This window comes from Colius striatus, chromosome 15, assembly GCF_028858725.1.
Source record: "Colius striatus isolate bColStr4 chromosome 15, bColStr4.1.hap1, whole genome shotgun sequence".
In the NCBI taxonomy this organism is placed as follows: domain Eukaryota; kingdom Metazoa; phylum Chordata; class Aves; order Coliiformes; family Coliidae; genus Colius; species Colius striatus.
Window position 1 is genome coordinate 5,770,338 of NC_084773.1, and position 17,187 is coordinate 5,787,524.

The 17,187-nt window shown below is 59.4% G+C and overlaps 1 protein-coding gene across 1 annotated transcript in view; it reads left to right on the forward strand.

Annotated features, from left to right (window-relative positions):
- Positions 1 to 17,187, forward strand: part of CACNA2D2 (calcium voltage-gated channel auxiliary subunit alpha2delta 2) — a 222,718-nt gene that overhangs the window by 194,406 nt on the left and 11,125 nt on the right. Inside the window, exons 6-21 of the mRNA XM_062008214.1 lie at positions 3,475 to 3,613; positions 6,968 to 7,099; positions 7,240 to 7,297; positions 9,243 to 9,293; positions 9,415 to 9,514; positions 10,214 to 10,372; positions 10,901 to 11,008; positions 11,665 to 11,743; positions 11,924 to 11,973; positions 12,843 to 12,932; positions 13,099 to 13,167; positions 13,571 to 13,645; positions 14,060 to 14,134; positions 14,281 to 14,352; positions 14,532 to 14,603; positions 14,781 to 14,842. Of these exons, the coding sequence (XP_061864198.1) occupies positions 3,475 to 3,613; positions 6,968 to 7,099; positions 7,240 to 7,297; positions 9,243 to 9,293; positions 9,415 to 9,514; positions 10,214 to 10,372; positions 10,901 to 11,008; positions 11,665 to 11,743; positions 11,924 to 11,973; positions 12,843 to 12,932; positions 13,099 to 13,167; positions 13,571 to 13,645; positions 14,060 to 14,134; positions 14,281 to 14,352; positions 14,532 to 14,603; positions 14,781 to 14,842 (1,391 nt within the window). The remainder of the gene's footprint in view (positions 1 to 3,474; positions 3,614 to 6,967; positions 7,100 to 7,239; positions 7,298 to 9,242; positions 9,294 to 9,414; positions 9,515 to 10,213; positions 10,373 to 10,900; positions 11,009 to 11,664; positions 11,744 to 11,923; positions 11,974 to 12,842; positions 12,933 to 13,098; positions 13,168 to 13,570; positions 13,646 to 14,059; positions 14,135 to 14,280; positions 14,353 to 14,531; positions 14,604 to 14,780; positions 14,843 to 17,187) is intronic.

The following is a 17,187-nucleotide window of genomic DNA, read 5'->3' on the forward strand; positions in this document are numbered from 1 at the left end:
TGTGAGGGGCAGGACGGGGGATGCAGGGGTGCTGTCAGGGTGCTGTGGCTCACAGGAGCTCAGCTGGTGCTGAGGGTACTCAGAGGAGCATGAAGGGAAGAGCACAGCCACCCAGAGCTGCAAAACCCCAGCTGACAGCCAGGAGTCAAGGTCAGCCCTGTCTGTCATCAGTGCTACTGTTTGAGCGCTCATCATTAGCTGTGATGGCTCGTTCCCATGGAGATGAGCAATGAACTGGGGTGTCAGCATCCACAGCAGCTGCTGCATCAGGTCAGGGTCCAGCTCAACCTGCAGCTCCAGCCCCTGTCACTGATGGAGCTCCCCCAGTAGTCCTTGTGCCCGTGAGCAAGTTAGCTGTCCTCAGCTAGCACCAGCCTGGATGTGATGGAGGGCAAGTACTTGCCAGCAGCGTGGCAGCCTCCAGTGAAGCTGTTGCCTGGTGCCACTGAGTGCTGAGGCATCTCCACGTTTTCCTCCCTGTCCATCATTTTGGGAGACTCGTGAGAAAATGTTGTGACTGACAACCCAGCTGCTAAAGCCCTGAAGATGGCACAAGCTCTTAGTGTGTGATGGCTTCTTGCTGAAGCAATAAATACATGTGATATTGATATATTGCCACAGAGTCGATTTCTAATGGTGTGTAGCAAATAATGTATTCCAACTGTAGCATCTATTTGTGTTACGTGGTACATATTGTAACAGATAAATGGATGTTTCCAAGTTCTGTTGAAATGTAATGAAGAGGAATGCTGCAAAACCTGGCTGGGAGCCCGCTAAGGTGCTCATGGTGTAAATCCAGGAGAACCTGAATCACTTTCTCCTTTGCTCTAATATAAACCGAACCTCCTCCTCCAGCCTGCCCAAAGTGGCTCCTTTCAGCCCCAGCCCAGCATCAAGATGCTGCCCTCCCTGTCCAGGCTGGTAATGGCTTTGCCTGCTTCCACCTGGGAGGAAATGATCCTGTTTCAGGGCCCACATTGAGCCTGGCAGTCACAGAAAGAGCTCGGTGGAGGTCGGGAGGTTTATGGATGAAGGATAACGGTGTCTGGGATAACATCAGCTCTTCCTGTGCTTCTGTTGGCCATGTAGGTGTCAGTGATGCATGAAGTGTCCCACATATAGATAGCTGTGTATTTGTCTCCGAGATCTATACGTATACTTCTTTACAGCTACATGAATGAGAGCAGCCAGACAGTGCCCAACCTGGCAGAATACAAATTAGCCCCTCAGAAGTGGGTGATGTAAGGGAACGATGATAAACACGGGAGTGGTAATTGTGTGTGGTGGTTCCAGCTCCAGAGAGGCTGGGAATAACCACACCAGTGTGTGTGGGGGGAATAAGGAGGACTGGGTTTTCCTGGCTGCCAGCAGTGGTGGAGGAACAGCAGGTGGGCTGGAGCCAGGCAGGGTACCCCAGTGATGTGAGATGGGGAGGTGGCACCGGTGCTTCACTGAGATCAGGGGGAAAAAAGGGTTTAGTATCAAAGCAGAGGTTTTGGTGCTGCAGGTGCCCTCAGGGCTACAACTGTATGCTGTCTGAAGCCTGTTTTCAGCAGGTACCTCTAGATCACTGCTGGTGCTCCCAGAGGTTGGAAGGGATGAACTCTGGTGCGTGCACCCACATCCCCACTGCCCCGCATGGATGGCAGCCTTGGGGCCAGATCCGCTCTCTGGGTAGACGGTGGCCTGGCTCTGCTCTGGCATCACAGCTCTGCAGGGGGGCAGCAGTGGGGTTTGTGCTTTTTCTCCGGATTTATGTGAAACTGAGAGCAAATCCAGATTCTCATCTTGGCGACGGGGCTCAGGGGAGGTGGGGACAGTCCCTGCCCGCCTCCCACCCGGCTCCTGCGGCTGTCATTGAGTTCATCTCTCTGGGCATCCGCAGCCCCAGCATCAGGAGCAGCTGGGCAGCGTGTTTACACTCCAATCCCTCGGCTGGAATTAAAGCCCAGACCTCACATAGCAATCCTGTTACTTTCCCGAGCTGTGGCGAATGCTTTGGCCGCCCCTCACAATGTCAGGGCAATGTCACCACCGCGCTGGTGCTGGCATCTCTCAGAGTGGCCTGCAGAGGGGAAACGAGGAGGAGGAGGCCAGGAGGAGTTTTAAAGGAGCTTCCTGGTTTATTTGCCTTTGAATAGATGGCTTTGCCCACGAGAAATTCGGGTCTCTTATCCCCTGGGTTTTGTTAAGAGGTGCCTGGCCAGAGGGACAGCTGCTCGCACTGGGCCGTGGAGGACAGCAGGATGGGACTGTCCCTTACCCCTTGTCCCCACTGCTGGTGGAGTGCTTTGCCATAGGACAGGAGGGGTCATCTCCCCAGGCAGCCATCCCCAGCACGGCACAGCACAGCACGAGCCCTGGCCAGAGCTGCTCACGCTCCCAGTCACAGCCGCTGCTGTTTTTCCAGGACTGATATCTGCTACTGCAATCAAATGGCTTTACATGAGCATTTCACTTGGCAGGCACAAAGAGAGAGGCACTGAGCTGCTTCTCAAGGGGAATTCACACCCTCTTCAGGAGGCTCAGCAGCCAGATCCACTCCTGTGGCTGGGGCCAGGGCTGTGGGACAGGGGCTGGAGCCATCCTGCTCCCCAGCTCGGGCTTGGTGTGTCCCTGCCCCTGTGTTCCTATCCCTGCCTGTGGACAGGGCAGGCAGCTCTGCACTTGGCCCCTCTTCAATGGGGATGTAGCTCAGGGGTCACAAAGAGAAGATGCTGCATCCTCCTCCTCTTCTTCTTCCCCACCCTGAGCATCTCATAGCTGGCTGAAAACAACCTTCTCTGGCAGCTGGGCCCATGGCAGGGATGCAGCAGCCTGGAGCCAGCACCTTCTCCCAGGTTACTTTGTTCCAGGTGGGGTGCCAAAGGTGATCTCCCCAGCTCTGTAGCAAGGCCACCCCCATTCTCCCACTCTCCTGCACAGCCCCATGCCGTGGCTGAAGCCCTGTCCCTGTGCCTGCAGCAGCTCAGCCCTGCCTCGCCTCGCTGGAGGGGTTTTACTCCCAGTGCAGGACCCTGGGAAGGGGAAGGCACAGGAGTGCATTCCAGGAGTGCATTCCAGCACCAGCAGTGGGGAATTCACCGTCTCTCCACCATCATTAAATATTGTTTGCGTTGCTTATTGACAGAGCACTAAGCTGCACTCCGTTTTAATTTGTTCTTTGATAGTTGCCTTTTGCTGCTAATTGATTTTCAAGGCTTTTTTTTTCTGGTTTGGGGTTGGGTTTTTTTGTCTGATTGAATACCTGCTGTGCTGTCAGAGCTGGAGAGGCAAAGGGTGACCAGCACTCGCTGTCATGGCCACCGTCTCCCCTCGGCTGCCGGTGCTGGCACGGGCTGTGGGCCAAATCCGGCGTGAGAGGCAGCACCACTGGTCTCTGCAGGGGCTGACAAGCTTTGGGCAGGGGCATTCCTGGTGGGTATCCAGGGCTGGCACTTCCAGGTGACTCCCTGTGCTCTGCTTCTTCCCCAGGACGATCCTGATGGAGAAGAGATCGAGAGGGAGAAGTCCAACTCCTTGAAGCTGGAGTTCACCGACGACGACAACTTCAAGACCAAGGTTAACTATTCGTATGCTGCCGTGCAGATCCCCACGGACATCTACAAAGGCTGTGAGTGCCCCTCTTCACCTGCTATGCACTGCCAGGCTGGGCTCAGACTCCACTTCTTCTGCTTGGGGTGCTGCAGCCCCAAGGGCCATCACCCCGGCTGCCTCGGATGGGTCTCAGTGCTGGGGTGGGCTGGCTCACAGCCAGGCAGGCACTGAGAAGAGGCAGAGTCACTGTGTCAGGACAGAGGTAACAGCATATAACCCCCCGGGGGCCCTCAAGAGCTCAGCACAGGCCAAAGAGGCAAACTGAGGGTTAGAAGTTGTTAGGAAGGGGTAGTGAGCAAAGGAGAAACGGTCCTTGTGGCACAGGGCGAAGCTCAGCCGTGCTCACACGGCTGTGACTCTTCCTGTAGAAGAGCTCAGCAAAGCTCAAGGAGGTTCAGAGCGGGTGCCAGACAATCAGAGAGCAGCTCCCTGCAGGAGCAGTTACAGGGGCTGCAACTCCCTGCTCATAGAAGAGATGGAGACAGGGCTGGGCAGAGGGGCAAGGCAGGGAGGCATCCTCCCTGTCTCGGGGCTGAGGTTACCACAAGGGAGAAGAGGCAGCTGACAGGCTGCAGGGAGGCAGCCGAGGGCCATGGCGAGGCAGTGCAGGGGGTGTCAGCCCCGGGACAGCCCGGGAGTGGATGGGGGGTGGGATAGGACCGGCCGCATCAGCCTTCAGCCCCTGAGCTTCCAGAGCTCTCCTCCCTCTCCCTGCTGTGGCACATGGTGACAGTGGGTCTCCATTTCCCTCTAGTGGCTGCTCTGTACCGAGCTGGGCACCATCGCAGCCCTGCCATAGCCTCCAGCACCCGCGGGCCGCATCCTGCCCACGGCCTCAGGCCCCGCTGAGGAGGGACACCCCGTGCTCCCCTCACCCCCTTTGTTTCGGTGGTACTTGAGGGCTCCCGGGTGGGCACAGTGGTGGCAGGGGCCAAGCTCAGGTTCCTGCCCTGAGCAGCATGTGTGCAGCAGCTCATTCTGGGCACAGCCGTGTTCAGAGCCACATCCACAGGGTGATTTCACCACAGCAGCAGCACATTAGACATTTGCAATTAGTTTTATTATCCAGCTAGCACAGGCCAGGCAGCTAATGAAGCACACCATGCACGCAGGGTGGGCTGCAGGGGCTGGGAGAGTCATTACTCCTCACCCCTGCTCGCCAGCCTGTGCCACAGCCGATGCTCTGCCACAGCCACCTGTGTAACCATACCCGGACATGGGACAAGAGCAGAGACTGATGTGCTCCAGGGACTCACAGCCACTGGCAGAGGGGTGCTGGAGAGAGGAAGGGGGTAGTGAGAGGTCTCAATCAGAGGATACCCTCCCAAAGCCCCCTGCCAGCAGGGGGATGGTACAGCAGTGTGTGTGCACAGGAATCAGACCACGTCTGACCACACCAGAGTGCTCCGAAAGGCTCAGCTGCTGCACCCCAGACAGTGTGTTTCGGGTGTGGGCATGGGGCCATCCCTGTGCCCTCTGTCCTGCTGGGGACACAGGCAAGCAGGGCCAGTCCCCAGGGAGCCACGGGCAGGGAGCATGTCCCCGGTGGGACCCAGCAGAGGGGCACTATCTCTGCCTGGCACGCTAATTAAAGCTCTGTGCAGACGCCCTCCGCCGTCACCCCTCGCTACACACACAAATTACATCCTATATGTGTTTTATTTACTGTGCCGCTTCTAATTAACTCTGCCATCGCTCACTGGCGGGGTGGGGCTGGGCTCACCCTGATGGGCACAGGGGCAGGGATGCCACCAGCCCAGGGAGGGCTGGCAGCTCTGGCTTTGACCAAGGGGCACAGGAGCCGTCCCAGCCGTGGACACAACCTCCCATGGGTGAGCAAACTGTGTGGGGAGAGGGCAGGGGCTGTGCTTGTGCACAGGGAGGATACAGGGACAGCATTCATGCACAGGGATGGTATAGGAGCTGCATTTGTGCACAGGGGTTGTGTAGGGCCTGTGTGTGTTCACAGGGATGATATGGGAGCCACATTCATGCACTGGGAGGATATAGGGAATCACTCATGCTCAGGGATGATATAGAGCTGTGTTTTTCCTCAGAGATGGTATATGAGCTGTGGTTTTGTACAGGAGCTGCATTCAGCACCAGCCTGTTGTGGCTGAGGGGCCCTGAGGGCTGAGGGGTGCAGATGGTGCCGGGGCTGTTGGGTTGTGTCAGTGCCCAGCCTGGTGCCCAGCCAAGGCTGGCAGCCTGCTCACAGCCCCTTTTCTTGGGAAAAAACATGTCCCATGAAAGAGCCAAACAAGAAATCATCCCAAGTGCCCAGGTGACAGGTCTCTGTGCAGGCGTGGCACAGTGAATCGTGTTTGAAGGCACAGCTGTCTGAGGGAAGGAAAAGGCTTCAGGAGTGGTGCTGGGATGGAGAGGTCCAGGATTCACCCTGGATAAAACCTGCTCACATCCCACCACTGTCTTGGGGCTGTGGCAAAGGGTGATGATCCTGTCTCCAAGAGAGCCGCGTGTGGGAGGAGGCCTTAGGAGAGCTAAGCGTACTCCTGAGATGAGTACCAGCTGCCCTGCAGCACCACAGTGGTTGCTTTACCCAATGCCGAGGAGAGGGACTGCTCTTGGCAGCTCTTGCACCCCAAAAATGCAGAGGGAGGAGCAGCACCTGGCCTCAGGCTGCAAGCTCCTGCCTGCAGGGACTCAGCTGGCTCCTCCACACCACCCTCTCCACCCAGGGTTTTGGGGCACCCACAGCATTTAGGGCTCCCCGGGGGCCCTGTGAGCACAGGAGGTCCCACAGCCTCCCCACCAGCCCGTACCTGCCTCACCACACTGGCCCCCCCGCGCTCTGCCAGCCCTCCTTGATTAATCACAGGCTGGGGCTGCTGACAGCTTATCTTTTTACTTTAATAGCTGAATAATTTAAAACTGCTGTTTGCTGGCATCTTAATTGCTGCTGCATCAGGTGCAGGGGCTGGTGGGAACACGGAGCAGGCTCCTGGGGCTCTGAGCAGCCACAGCCCCTTGGCTGCCCAGCTGCTGGCTGTCCCAGGGAGAGGGGCTGGCAGCATGGGAGGAGGAGCAGGGGTGAGGTGGCAAGCTGGCTGTCCCCAGCAGCTGCTGCCCCTGCCTCAGAGCCAGGGCACAGGGATGGGGAGAGCTGGGGGAGATGCTGGCTGGGGTCTCTGGAAACGGGCCAGCAGGCTGATGCTGGAGCCCCATGGGAGTGAGGGGGACTCTGGAATGGCTGCAGTGTCTTTGTGGGCTCTTCCATGGGAAGGGGCAGATGGGACACTCTTCCTCTCTCACCCCATGGGGACACCATGGTCCTCGTCACCCTCAGCCCCCTCCAGCCCCGCTGCCTCCCCCACACCCACCCGCCCAGCCCTGGCTCTGTCTCCCGCAGCCACCGTCATCCTGAACGAGCTGAACTGGACGCAGGCGCTGGAGGACGTGTTCATCGAGAACAGGAAGGAGGATCCCTCGCTGCTCTGGCAGGTGTTCGGCAGTGCCACCGGCGTCACCCGCTACTACCCCGGTGCGTGCCAGGGGGATGGCACACGGAACCGTGAGCCTGCCGCTTCCTGGGCCTGGGCATCCCTCTGTCCCGTGCCCCACGTGCCCTGTCGCCCACCCTGGGTCGGACCCGCCTCGCTCACTGCTGCCTTCTCCCCACAGCCACCCCCTGGAGAGCCCCCAATAAGATTGACCTCTACGATGTGCGCAGACGGCCCTGGTAAGGGGGTGCTGGGTGGGGAGGGGGGGTCCCTTCGCCGGCCCTTCCTGCCTGGGACCTGCCATCTCCCTCCCCTTCTCATTTCACACATGGTTGGCATTGGCAAACGACACGGTCACACGGGTAGGGGCATCTGAGCTGCAGCTCTGGGCTCCCCTCCCTGGGAAGGCAGAGTGGGATGGAGAGATAAATCCTTGGATACAGATCAGGCATGGAGAGAGCTGCCCCTCACCCCTCTCCCCGTCTGCAGCCATGGCTGCTGGTGCTCCATCCCAGCCAGCATCCCCATCCAAACAGAAGAACAACCAGCTCTCAAAACCCGTGGGGTAGGAGGATGGAGAGAGAAGTGGTCAGGCAGTGCCAGGCTGGGGCTGGGCCATAGCTGCCAGGGGCCGTTTAGCCACACTCTGAGGAGGCATTGAGTCGCTTCCCCTTAGTGCAATCAGACCTGCACTAATTACCAGGCTGCCCGTGGCACTGGGGGAGCTGCAGCCCCCCTGTTCATGGTTGCTGCCTAAAAATGCAGGCAGGAGAGGAAGGTGGGGGCAAGTGTTGGGCATGTGCCCAGGACTCTGTATCCTAGGGACAGCCCTGCCTGCACCAGGAGCTGCCCCCGCTCCTTGTCAGAAAATGAGTGGCCCTGTTCCTGGGGTTAATTGTCTCTGCTGCACATTCATTACTAACTCCATGAGGAAGCCATGGGGCTTGTCAGCAGAGAGAGGATGGGCAGGCTGTTTTGGGGGGGCTGCTGATGCATATGGGGATACCAAGCCCAGCAAGCCCAGCTCCCTGCCCACAGCCTGGGCCTGGCCACCAGCACTGCTCACCTGTCTTTCCCCTGCCCCTTGATGAATGGTGTTATCAACCACAGCCTTCTAAAGGAACACAGGGTATTTGTCTGAGTGGGGCAGCCAGAGATGGATGGGGATGATGATGATGGGGAGCACCTTAAGCTCTGCTCCACACTGGCAGCCAAGCCCCAGGGAGCAGGGCAGGCCCCGAGCCCTCCAGTCCCAGGGAGTGGGGCAGGCCCTGAGCCCTCCAGCCCTTGCCAGCCCTCAGGAAGCCTGTGGGTAGCTGCCTGCCCATCTTGCACCCCAGCATGAGGTGTTGGGGGGATGCAGCACTCACACCAGGCCTGCCCTATGTGCCAACATCCCCTATGCCACATCCCACCCATGTAATCACTTGTAATTAGGGAACATCAGGAGCTGGGATTAGCAATCAGAGCCTTCCCCAGTCCTCACCAATAGTGCTGAGTAATTGATACTAATAACACACTAATTAATTTGTGTCAGGCCTGATCCTGATCAAACCAATAATGAGGCTCCCTTGGACTTTGGCCACGGTAGGATCAGGCCCTGCATGGTGGGACAAGGAGGCTGGGATGTGCCTGGCCATTGCTGGGCTGGATTCCAGCTCTGTCCCACACAGGATGGCACAGCAGGGCCAGGAGCAGGACTTGGTGCTTCAAAGGACGAGGAAGGGTTCCCTAATTGTTTTCAGGGGATAGAGTTTACGTAGTAGTATTGTTTTTTTCTCCTCATAGCTAAAAATAACCTAATCAGCCTGGCCTTTGAAGCTACCAGGGGGGTAAATAGCATCTTAATATGGATGTGTGTGTCAGCATAATCAGGCACAGAAAAGGGCCTGGGATGATGGAAGAGCTTAGCATTTCGAGCTCATTAGGCTGGTAGGGTATGGGGCAGCGGGTCCCTGGCAGTCTGCTGTGCTGTGCCACGTCCTTGCCAGCGCTCACCCAGCCCTGCCTCAGCCCTGCTCCTCACCGTGGGGTCACGGCAGCCACGGGGGCACGGGCACTGCCAGCACGGCCCCCTGTCCCCCTGTGTCCTGGCACAGCTTTGCTCTTGGGCTTCACCCAGCAGCATCAGAGTCTCCCCTTAAAATGAGTTGACCCTGCTGAGCCCCTCTCTGCACCCCACAGGTACATCCAAGGTGCCTCCTCCCCAAAGGACATGGTCATCATCGTGGATGTGTGAGTACAGGAGTGGGGGCCGTGGGCAGGCTGAGCCAGGCCAGGATGCCGGCACAGGAGCCACTGTCCTGGCCCCATGTCCCCTCACTGCCGAGCCACCAGCCCCTTTCTCTCCTACCAGGAGCGGCAGCGTGAGCGGCCTCACCCTCAAGCTCATGAAGACTTCTGTCTATGAGATGCTGGACACCCTCTCGGATGATGACTATGTCAATGTGGCCTCAGTGAGTGTCGCAGGGCAGGCGGCAGGGCTGTACCCCTGGGCAGCTCCCCACCACGGGAGCCCTTTGCCCCCAGACCCACACATCCAGAGGCTCTGCACAATGAGAAATGCCTTTTCTTTTTCTTCTCAATGTGTTCATGAGCAGGGAAATGGCTGCCCGGGGCCCAGCTGGAGGTGGCAGTGAACAAAACTGCCCCATCAGGAGCAGTTGGGTAGAGATGCCCTCGGGATTATCCCAAGCAGCCACCTCCTGCCTGCCCCCAGCCAGTGACATGATGCCCCCATGGCGCTGCCGCCAGCCCACGGCCTCTGCACGGTGCCGATCCCACCGCATCTGAGCCTCGCTGGGCGCCCGGCCTGGCCGGCCAGCCCCTGGCTGCACAGAGTGCTGGTGCTAATTAATGTGTCTGGCCTGGCTCTGTTAACTGGATCCCTGCTCCCCTAATGAGTGGCCCCTCCCGCCAGCAAACAAAGCCATAAGTGAGAGGCAGCACCTGCTCCCGCTGCCGGCATGGCCTGGCACGGCACGGCCCGGCACAAGCCCGGGGGATCCTACTGCAGGCCCAGGCGAGCCCTGTGCTGCTGCACCCGCTGCCAGCTCCCATGCCAGGCAGCTCAGTGCTGGAAGTGGCCCAGGCTAAGCCCTGTGGGCTGCCCTGTCCCCTTTCCATGACCCGTTCCCCTCCCTTTCACCTCCCAGTTCAACGAGAAGGCAAAGCCAGTGTCGTGCTTCAAGCACCTGGTGCAGGCCAATATCCGGAACAAGAAGGTCTTCAAAGAGGACGTGCAGGGGATGGTGGCCAAGGGCACGACTGACTACAAGGCTGGCTTTGAGTATGCCTTCGACCAGCTGCAAAACGTGAGCTGAGGGCTGGGCTGCGGGGGCAGAGGGCACTCCTGGGTCACGGGGGAGCTCAGAGCACTGGGCTGCGGGCTGAGGGGGCAGAAGGCACCCCTGGGTGATGGAGGAACTCTGAGCACTCAGCTGCTGCCCTGTGCCTGGGGCTTCCATGTGCAGAGGGCTCCCTGACCTGCTTTGCAGTGCCAGAGGGTACATCCTATCCCCAGCATGCTGGAGCTGAGGTTTTGCTGGACCTGTTGCCCCTCTGGGTTAGAAGTTAGCAGGGCTGGGCAGAGGCTGCTGGATCCAGGCAGACACCATGCCAGGAGCAAAATAAAGATGAATGGTCCTGTTAGGTGCTAAGCAGATAAAGCCACAAGATCATTTCCAAACAGACAGTGCCCCTCCTCCTGCCCATTCACCCTGCCCACCCTCACTTCAGACAAACAGGCTGGGTCAGGGCCAGCCCTCCTGACTGCCTCCAGTCCCATGGCCAGCACCACCTGCTCTGAGTCCAGCCTCAGGCACCATCTCTCTGCCCCACAGTCCAACATCACACGTGCCAACTGCAACAAGATGATCATGATGTTCACAGACGGCGGCGAGGACCGAGTGCAGGATGTCTTTGAGAAGTACAACTGGCCCAATAAGACGGTGAGGGGCTGTGGGGCCCTGTGCTGGGGCCACTCTCCGGGGAGGGAGATAGCTGCTGCAGCTCCATTGGCATCTTCTGCCTCCTTTGCCTCATCACCATCCTCTCTAGAGCCTTGGCAGCCTGCTCTCTCACCTCGCCCTGGCAATGGCTTGGCCGATGCACCAGTGCCCTTTATAACCAGTTTCCACCTTGACGTGCAGGATGCATGGGACCAGATGCCTGATGGGCTTCCAGTAGGGAGATAGGGCTGGTGGGGTCTCTGAGCACAGCCCTGGGGGAAGCACACCTCAAGCATAGGACAGGGCTGCTGGTGGGCAGCTGAACTGGCAGGAGGGTCCCCGTTGCCCATGCAGGACCCTTGGAGAGCACAGACCTCTCTGGGTGCAGTCATGCCCCAACCTGAGGTCCCTGGGGTGGTAGGTGGCTCAGGCCAATGTGGTGGCACTGGAGGACAGAGGAGGTCCCTTGCTGCCAGCACAGTCAGCGTCCACAGGAGCCTTCTCCTGCCCACCTGTGCTTGGCTGCAGGCAGCACAGTCTGCAGGCCGTGGCAAGCAATGCCACACTGTCCCTGAGGAGGCTGCCAGCAGCCAGGAGTGCCATGTGAGGAAGAGCTGGCCTGCAGCCAGCCCTCACTGCTGTGTGCTGTGCCACAGGTGCGGGTCTTCACCTTCTCCGTCGGGCAGCACAACTACGACGTGACCCCGCTGCAGTGGATGGCCTGTGCCAACAAAGGTGAGCGGGGCTGGGGCACGGGGGGCTGCAGGGCATGGGGCTCACCCCTCACACGACCACTGGCACCCGTGCTCCGGTGTGTGCCGCTTCCAGCAGGGCCCTGGCCGCAACCCTGGAGGGCTGGGCAGCAGGACAGGCAGGCTGCCAGCTCTCCAGCTGCCTTTCTCTTCCTTTTCCAAGGTTACTACTTTGAGATCCCCTCCATCGGCGCCATCCGCATCAACACGCAGGTACAGCAAGGTGTGGGGCAGGCAGGGCATGGGCAGGCAGGGCACAGGCAGGAAGGGTGCTCCTGGGGTCCCCTGCCTGCCTGGGGACACGCTCAGGCAGCGCCAAACCCTGCTGCACGGAGCCCAAAGGCTAGCAGGGAGCTGGGGAGCCGAGCCCTCAGCCAGGCCTCGTGCTGTTGAAACAAGTAATTCATCTTCTGCAGCTCCCCATGGACCTGCTGCCTTTTGAGTGACTAATTATGAAACATCAGGCATTAATCAGCACAGAGCAGAGCTGAGTGCAAGCAGGGAGCAAGCTCAGCCAGGGCCAACCCCATCAGAACCCTGCTGGGCAGAGCCAGGCTTGTCCACCCCACACTTCATCCCACAGCCCCTTTTCTTTGGTGGGTGCACACGAGGTGCCATGGGTGATGGGGGTCCTGGAGCGGGGCAGCCCCTTGGGCAGGGCTGACATCCTGGCACAGGGGTATGGCTGGGGAAGGTGAGCCAGGATAAGGAAATGCTATTGCAGGGAAAAATCCCAAAAGGTCATCAGCGGCTTACAAATAAACAGCAGTGTGATGGTACAAGCCCAGCCGCAGGGATGGCTGGAGCCTGGGCGGAGGGCTTGAGCTGAGTGCTGCCTGAGGAGCCCCTGTCCTGCCAGTGCACAGCTGATGGCAAGCAGAGCCTTGTTTGTGTCTCAACAGGCCCCTTCCATTCCCAGCTGGAGCTGTTTCCCTCGGGTTTTGCAGCTGCCAAGCCTCCTCCCCAGCTCACCCTGCACCAAGCACCGCTGGGGCATGTGTGGGAGCAGAGATGTCACCAGGCTGGAGCAGGGAGGCATGGGGCTCCCATGTCATGCTTTCCCCTGCCCTGTGTCCCTGCAGGAGTACCTGGACGTGCTGGGCAGACCCATGGTCCTGGCTGGGAACCGAGCCAAGCAAGTTCAGTGGACCAATGTCTACCAGGATGCCCTGGTAAGGACCCCCAGCCCCAATGTGCAGGGTGGGGACACTGATCCTAGAATCCCACACAGATACTCCCATCTCCTTTGCCAGGGGGTAATCCCCCAGTGCTGCCCACCCTCAGCTCCGAGGCCAGGGGCTGGCCAGGAGCCCTGGACACCCTTCTGTGCTTGTGCAGGGGCTGGGGCTGGTGGTGACGGGCACGCTGCCGGTGTTCAACCTGACAGAGGACAGCAGTGACAGGAAGGTAGGAGACTGTGGCTGCCACCACCCACACTGCACTGGGACCCCTGGTGTGGGGCTGTGGTGTGGAGGAGGTTGCCCTGACACTGGCATGGCTACAGAAGGGCAGGGGGCACTGGCACAGCTGGGGTGCTGCTGCTCTGCACCCCATCCCTGGGGTGAGCCCACAGCAGGTGACTGCCATCCCCAGGACTCGAAACAGCCTTGGCTAGCTCTGCCAGTTCAATGGGGGCAGCTGTGAGTTCCTGGGAGCTGCAGTGTCCCATGAAGGGCTAATGGGGGGTGGCACATCCCACCCTGTGCCCCTGTGGAGTCCAGATCTGACCCACATATCCCCAGAAGGAGAAAAGATCTATCCTGCTGTTTCCCACGTGCCTCCCTCCCTCCCTCCCTGCACTTCCTTCCAGAACCAGCTCATCCTGGGCGTGATGGGGATCGACGTGGCTCTCAATGACATCAAGAGACTGACGCCGCGATACAACGTGCGTGGGGCTCCTTCTCCTCCCTCCCTGCCCCGTGCTGCCCGAGCCCAGTGTGGGAGCCCGTGCTGGGGAGCCCCAGGTTGCACCCCCAGCACCTCCAGTGGGAGCAGGGTGCAGGAGCCCTGGGTGTAGAAAGGGACTGGAGCAGGCAGGGATCAGAGCTGGGGGATGCTCTGGGACCCAGAACAGAGCCAAAACCCTTGCAGGTCAGTGGGGAATACCAGCCTGGGAGAAGGGGCAGTGGGTAAAATCCAAAGCAGAGGTGAGAGATGCTGTTGACCTGAGAATAGAAACTGATGGAAAAGGCTGAGGCCTGGGGATGGTGTGGAGCAAGCTCTGCCCACAGAGATGAGGGTGATCCCCAGCATGGCACAGAGCTGCTTGGCCGGCTTTATCCCTCCTCTTCTCCCACAGCTGGGGGCAAACGGGTACGTCTTCGCCATCGACCTGAACGGCTACGTCCTGCTGCACCCCAACCTGCAGCCCCAGGTGAGGCAGCAGCAGGGGGTGGCCAGGCACTGTGGCTTCCTGAGGTCGTTAGGAGCTCATGGGGGGAACTGTGAGGAGTTTGCCTGGACTTGGCAGCGGCTGCAGGAGCCCTGAGCCCTTTCCCAGCTCTCCCTTTCTGCCTGCAGATCATCAACTTCCGCGAGCCAGTGACGCTGGACTTTCTGGATGCTGAGCTGGAGGACGAGAACAAGGAGGAGGTGGGCAGACCCAGAGGCAGCCTCATCCTAAGGGCCACAGTGGGCCTTGGGTGCCAGATTAATAAACACCCCCACCATACTGCTCACCCCTGCACCTCCTGGGGCCCTGGTCTCACCCCACGGGGTGCGTGCCACGGGCAGGCTCTGTGACCCTCAGTTGCTTCCTCCATGTCCCCCAGATCCGGAGAAGCATGATTGATGGGAACGATGGGCAGAGGTTCATCAAGACCCTCATCAAGTCTCTTGACGAGGTAACGCTGCAGGGGAAGGGGGTCACAGCCAAAGCTGCTGCTGTGCTGAGCACTCAGCCCTGGCTGAAGGGAGTTAGGGGCCGTGTCGGGCCCTGAGCTCGCAGCTGGGGTCCTGTGTCACTGCACTGGCAGGGCCCTGGTCCTACAGAGGCCTGACCAGCTCCCTCTGACCCACAGCAATACATCGACGAGGTGTTCAGGACCTACACGTGGGCCCCCATCAAAAGCACCAACTACAGGTGAGCAGCACTGCCCAGCATCGCCCACACCCACACAGCACAGGCCTGTGGGCTTCAGCCTGCAGCTCGGGAGGTCCCTGAGGCCACGAGGACCGTGTCCCCTGGGCTGTGGGGTGGCAGAAGTGCCATCACACCGTTGCACTGCCAGTGACGTTCTAGAGGGTGTTCCCAAAAGTGCTGCCCTGCTGTGTTCAGCGCTGCTGAGCCAGGCCACGGTCCCCAGGGCGCAGGCTGGGCACTTGCAGAGCTGGTATGCGTGGTGCCACACAAGGGATGGCCCTGCCACCACCATCCAGGGGCTCACACAGGTCTCTGCCTGCTCCGGGGTGGGTGGCAGTGACGTGTGCCCACCCTGCAGCACAGGCAGTGGCTTCAGAGGCAGAGCGAAGCTTCCAACTGCATCTGTCGCCTGGTTTGCACCACTTTGGGCCAGCAGGTCTGTTAAAAAACTCTGGTATCCTCATGTAATCATCATTAACGAAGCTGGTGAAGGGTCTGGAGCACAAGTTGGATGAGGAGTGGCTGATGGAACTGAATATGTTTAGGCTGGGGAAGAGGAGGCTGAGGAGATGCATGAGCACTCTGCAACCCACTGACAGGAGGCTGCAGTGAGGTGGGGACCGGTCTCCTCTCCCCAGTAATGAATGACAGGACAAGAGGAAATGGGCTCAAGTTGCCCCAGGGGAGGTTGAAATTGGAGCTGAGGAAGAACTGTTTCCCTGAGAGGGTGTCAGTCCCTGTGCCAGGCTGCCCAGGGAGGTGGGGGAGTCCCCAGCCCTGGAGCTGTTGCAAAGAGGTGCTGAGGGCCATGGGTTCATGCTGGGCTTGGCAGGGTGAAGGGAGGGTTTGGACTCGATCTTAAAGGTCTTTTCCCACCTGGCTCAGGAGTGGCTGCCAAGGGTCACAGCCCCCTCCCAGTGCTGCCAGCTGTCCCCCACACAGCCTGATCCCATGTCCCTCTGAAGCAAAGCAGCACTGTTGAGGAGGGGACAATGCCCCAGGGTGACACAACTGTGGCCAGGACTGTGGGATGACCTGTGCTGCCAGGACTCTGCACCACGGTGGGGAGGTTCCCCGAGGCTCCCTGGGACACCCTCAGCACAGGGTGCCTCCAGCACTGAACAGAAAAACGTTGCCTGTGGTTTGGGGTGCCACCACCTCTGCCAGACTCACTGAGGTGCCCAATATGTGCTACCAGTCACAGCCAGGTTGGCTTTGACAGCAAGTCCATGTCCCAGTGGCTCAGGTCCAAGTGTGACATACCATGAGTGAGGAACATATCCCTGACCCACCAAGCAGCATCAGGCACAAACCCCAAAGACCACCAGCCCCTGCAGTGGGCACCCAGGAGCCCAGCTTCTCCAGGCAGCATATCCCATGGGCTCAGCAGCCTCAGCACCACCTCTTCCCAGCTCCTTTCCCACCCCAATCCTGCACCCTGTGTGTCAGACTCCTGCCTGGTGGGTCCTTCTCTTTTCCTGGCTCACCAGTGGCTGGTGACTGTTATCTTTGGTCTCTCCTTGCTGAGAAGGTTTTAGCCCTTCTTTGGAGGGCTGTCTCTCCCCACCTTCTTCCATTACCAGGAGGTCATCTTCCTCTTCCACATACATCACGCTTGGTTCCCAAGCAGGCACATCTTGCCTGTCGCAGCCCTGGCTGGACAGGCTTGACACCTGCTGTACTTGAACAGTGTCTTTGAGATGACCAGAATGACCTTAGGTGCTCTGGAGATGGTCCTGGCTACCCTGGGAACAACCCTAGGTGCCATCAGGATGGCAGTAGGTGTGCTGGGGATGACCTGGGTTGCCATCAAAATGGGTCTGGGTGCTCCAGGATGATCCTAGGTGCTCTGAGTGTAGTCCTGGGTTATCCAGGATGACTCTATGTGCTTTAGGGTTAACCCTAGGTACGCTAGGGATGACCCTGGATGCTCCATGATGACCCTGGGTGCTCTGAGGATGACCTTGGATACCCCAGAATGACCCTGGGTGCTGTAGGGACAACCCTGGATGCCACTAGCATGACCCTGGGTGCTCTGGGGACGGCCTTGGATGCCCCAAGATGACCCTGTGTGTACTGGGGATGGCCTTGGATGCCCCGAGATGACCCTGGATGCTCCAGGATGCCCCTGGGTGCTCTGGAGATAGCCTTGGATGCTCCAGGATGAACCCTGGGTGCTGTAGGGATGACTCTGGGTGTCTCCAGGACCGAGCTGTGTGCAGGGACACATGGCTGTGCAGGAGGCCAGCAGGGCTGCTGCCTGCCATCAGCTGGGGCTGGGTGCTGCCGGGGGGCCTGGCCAAGGGCCCTGGGTGGGTGTAAAGCCTCACATCTCCTGTCTGCTC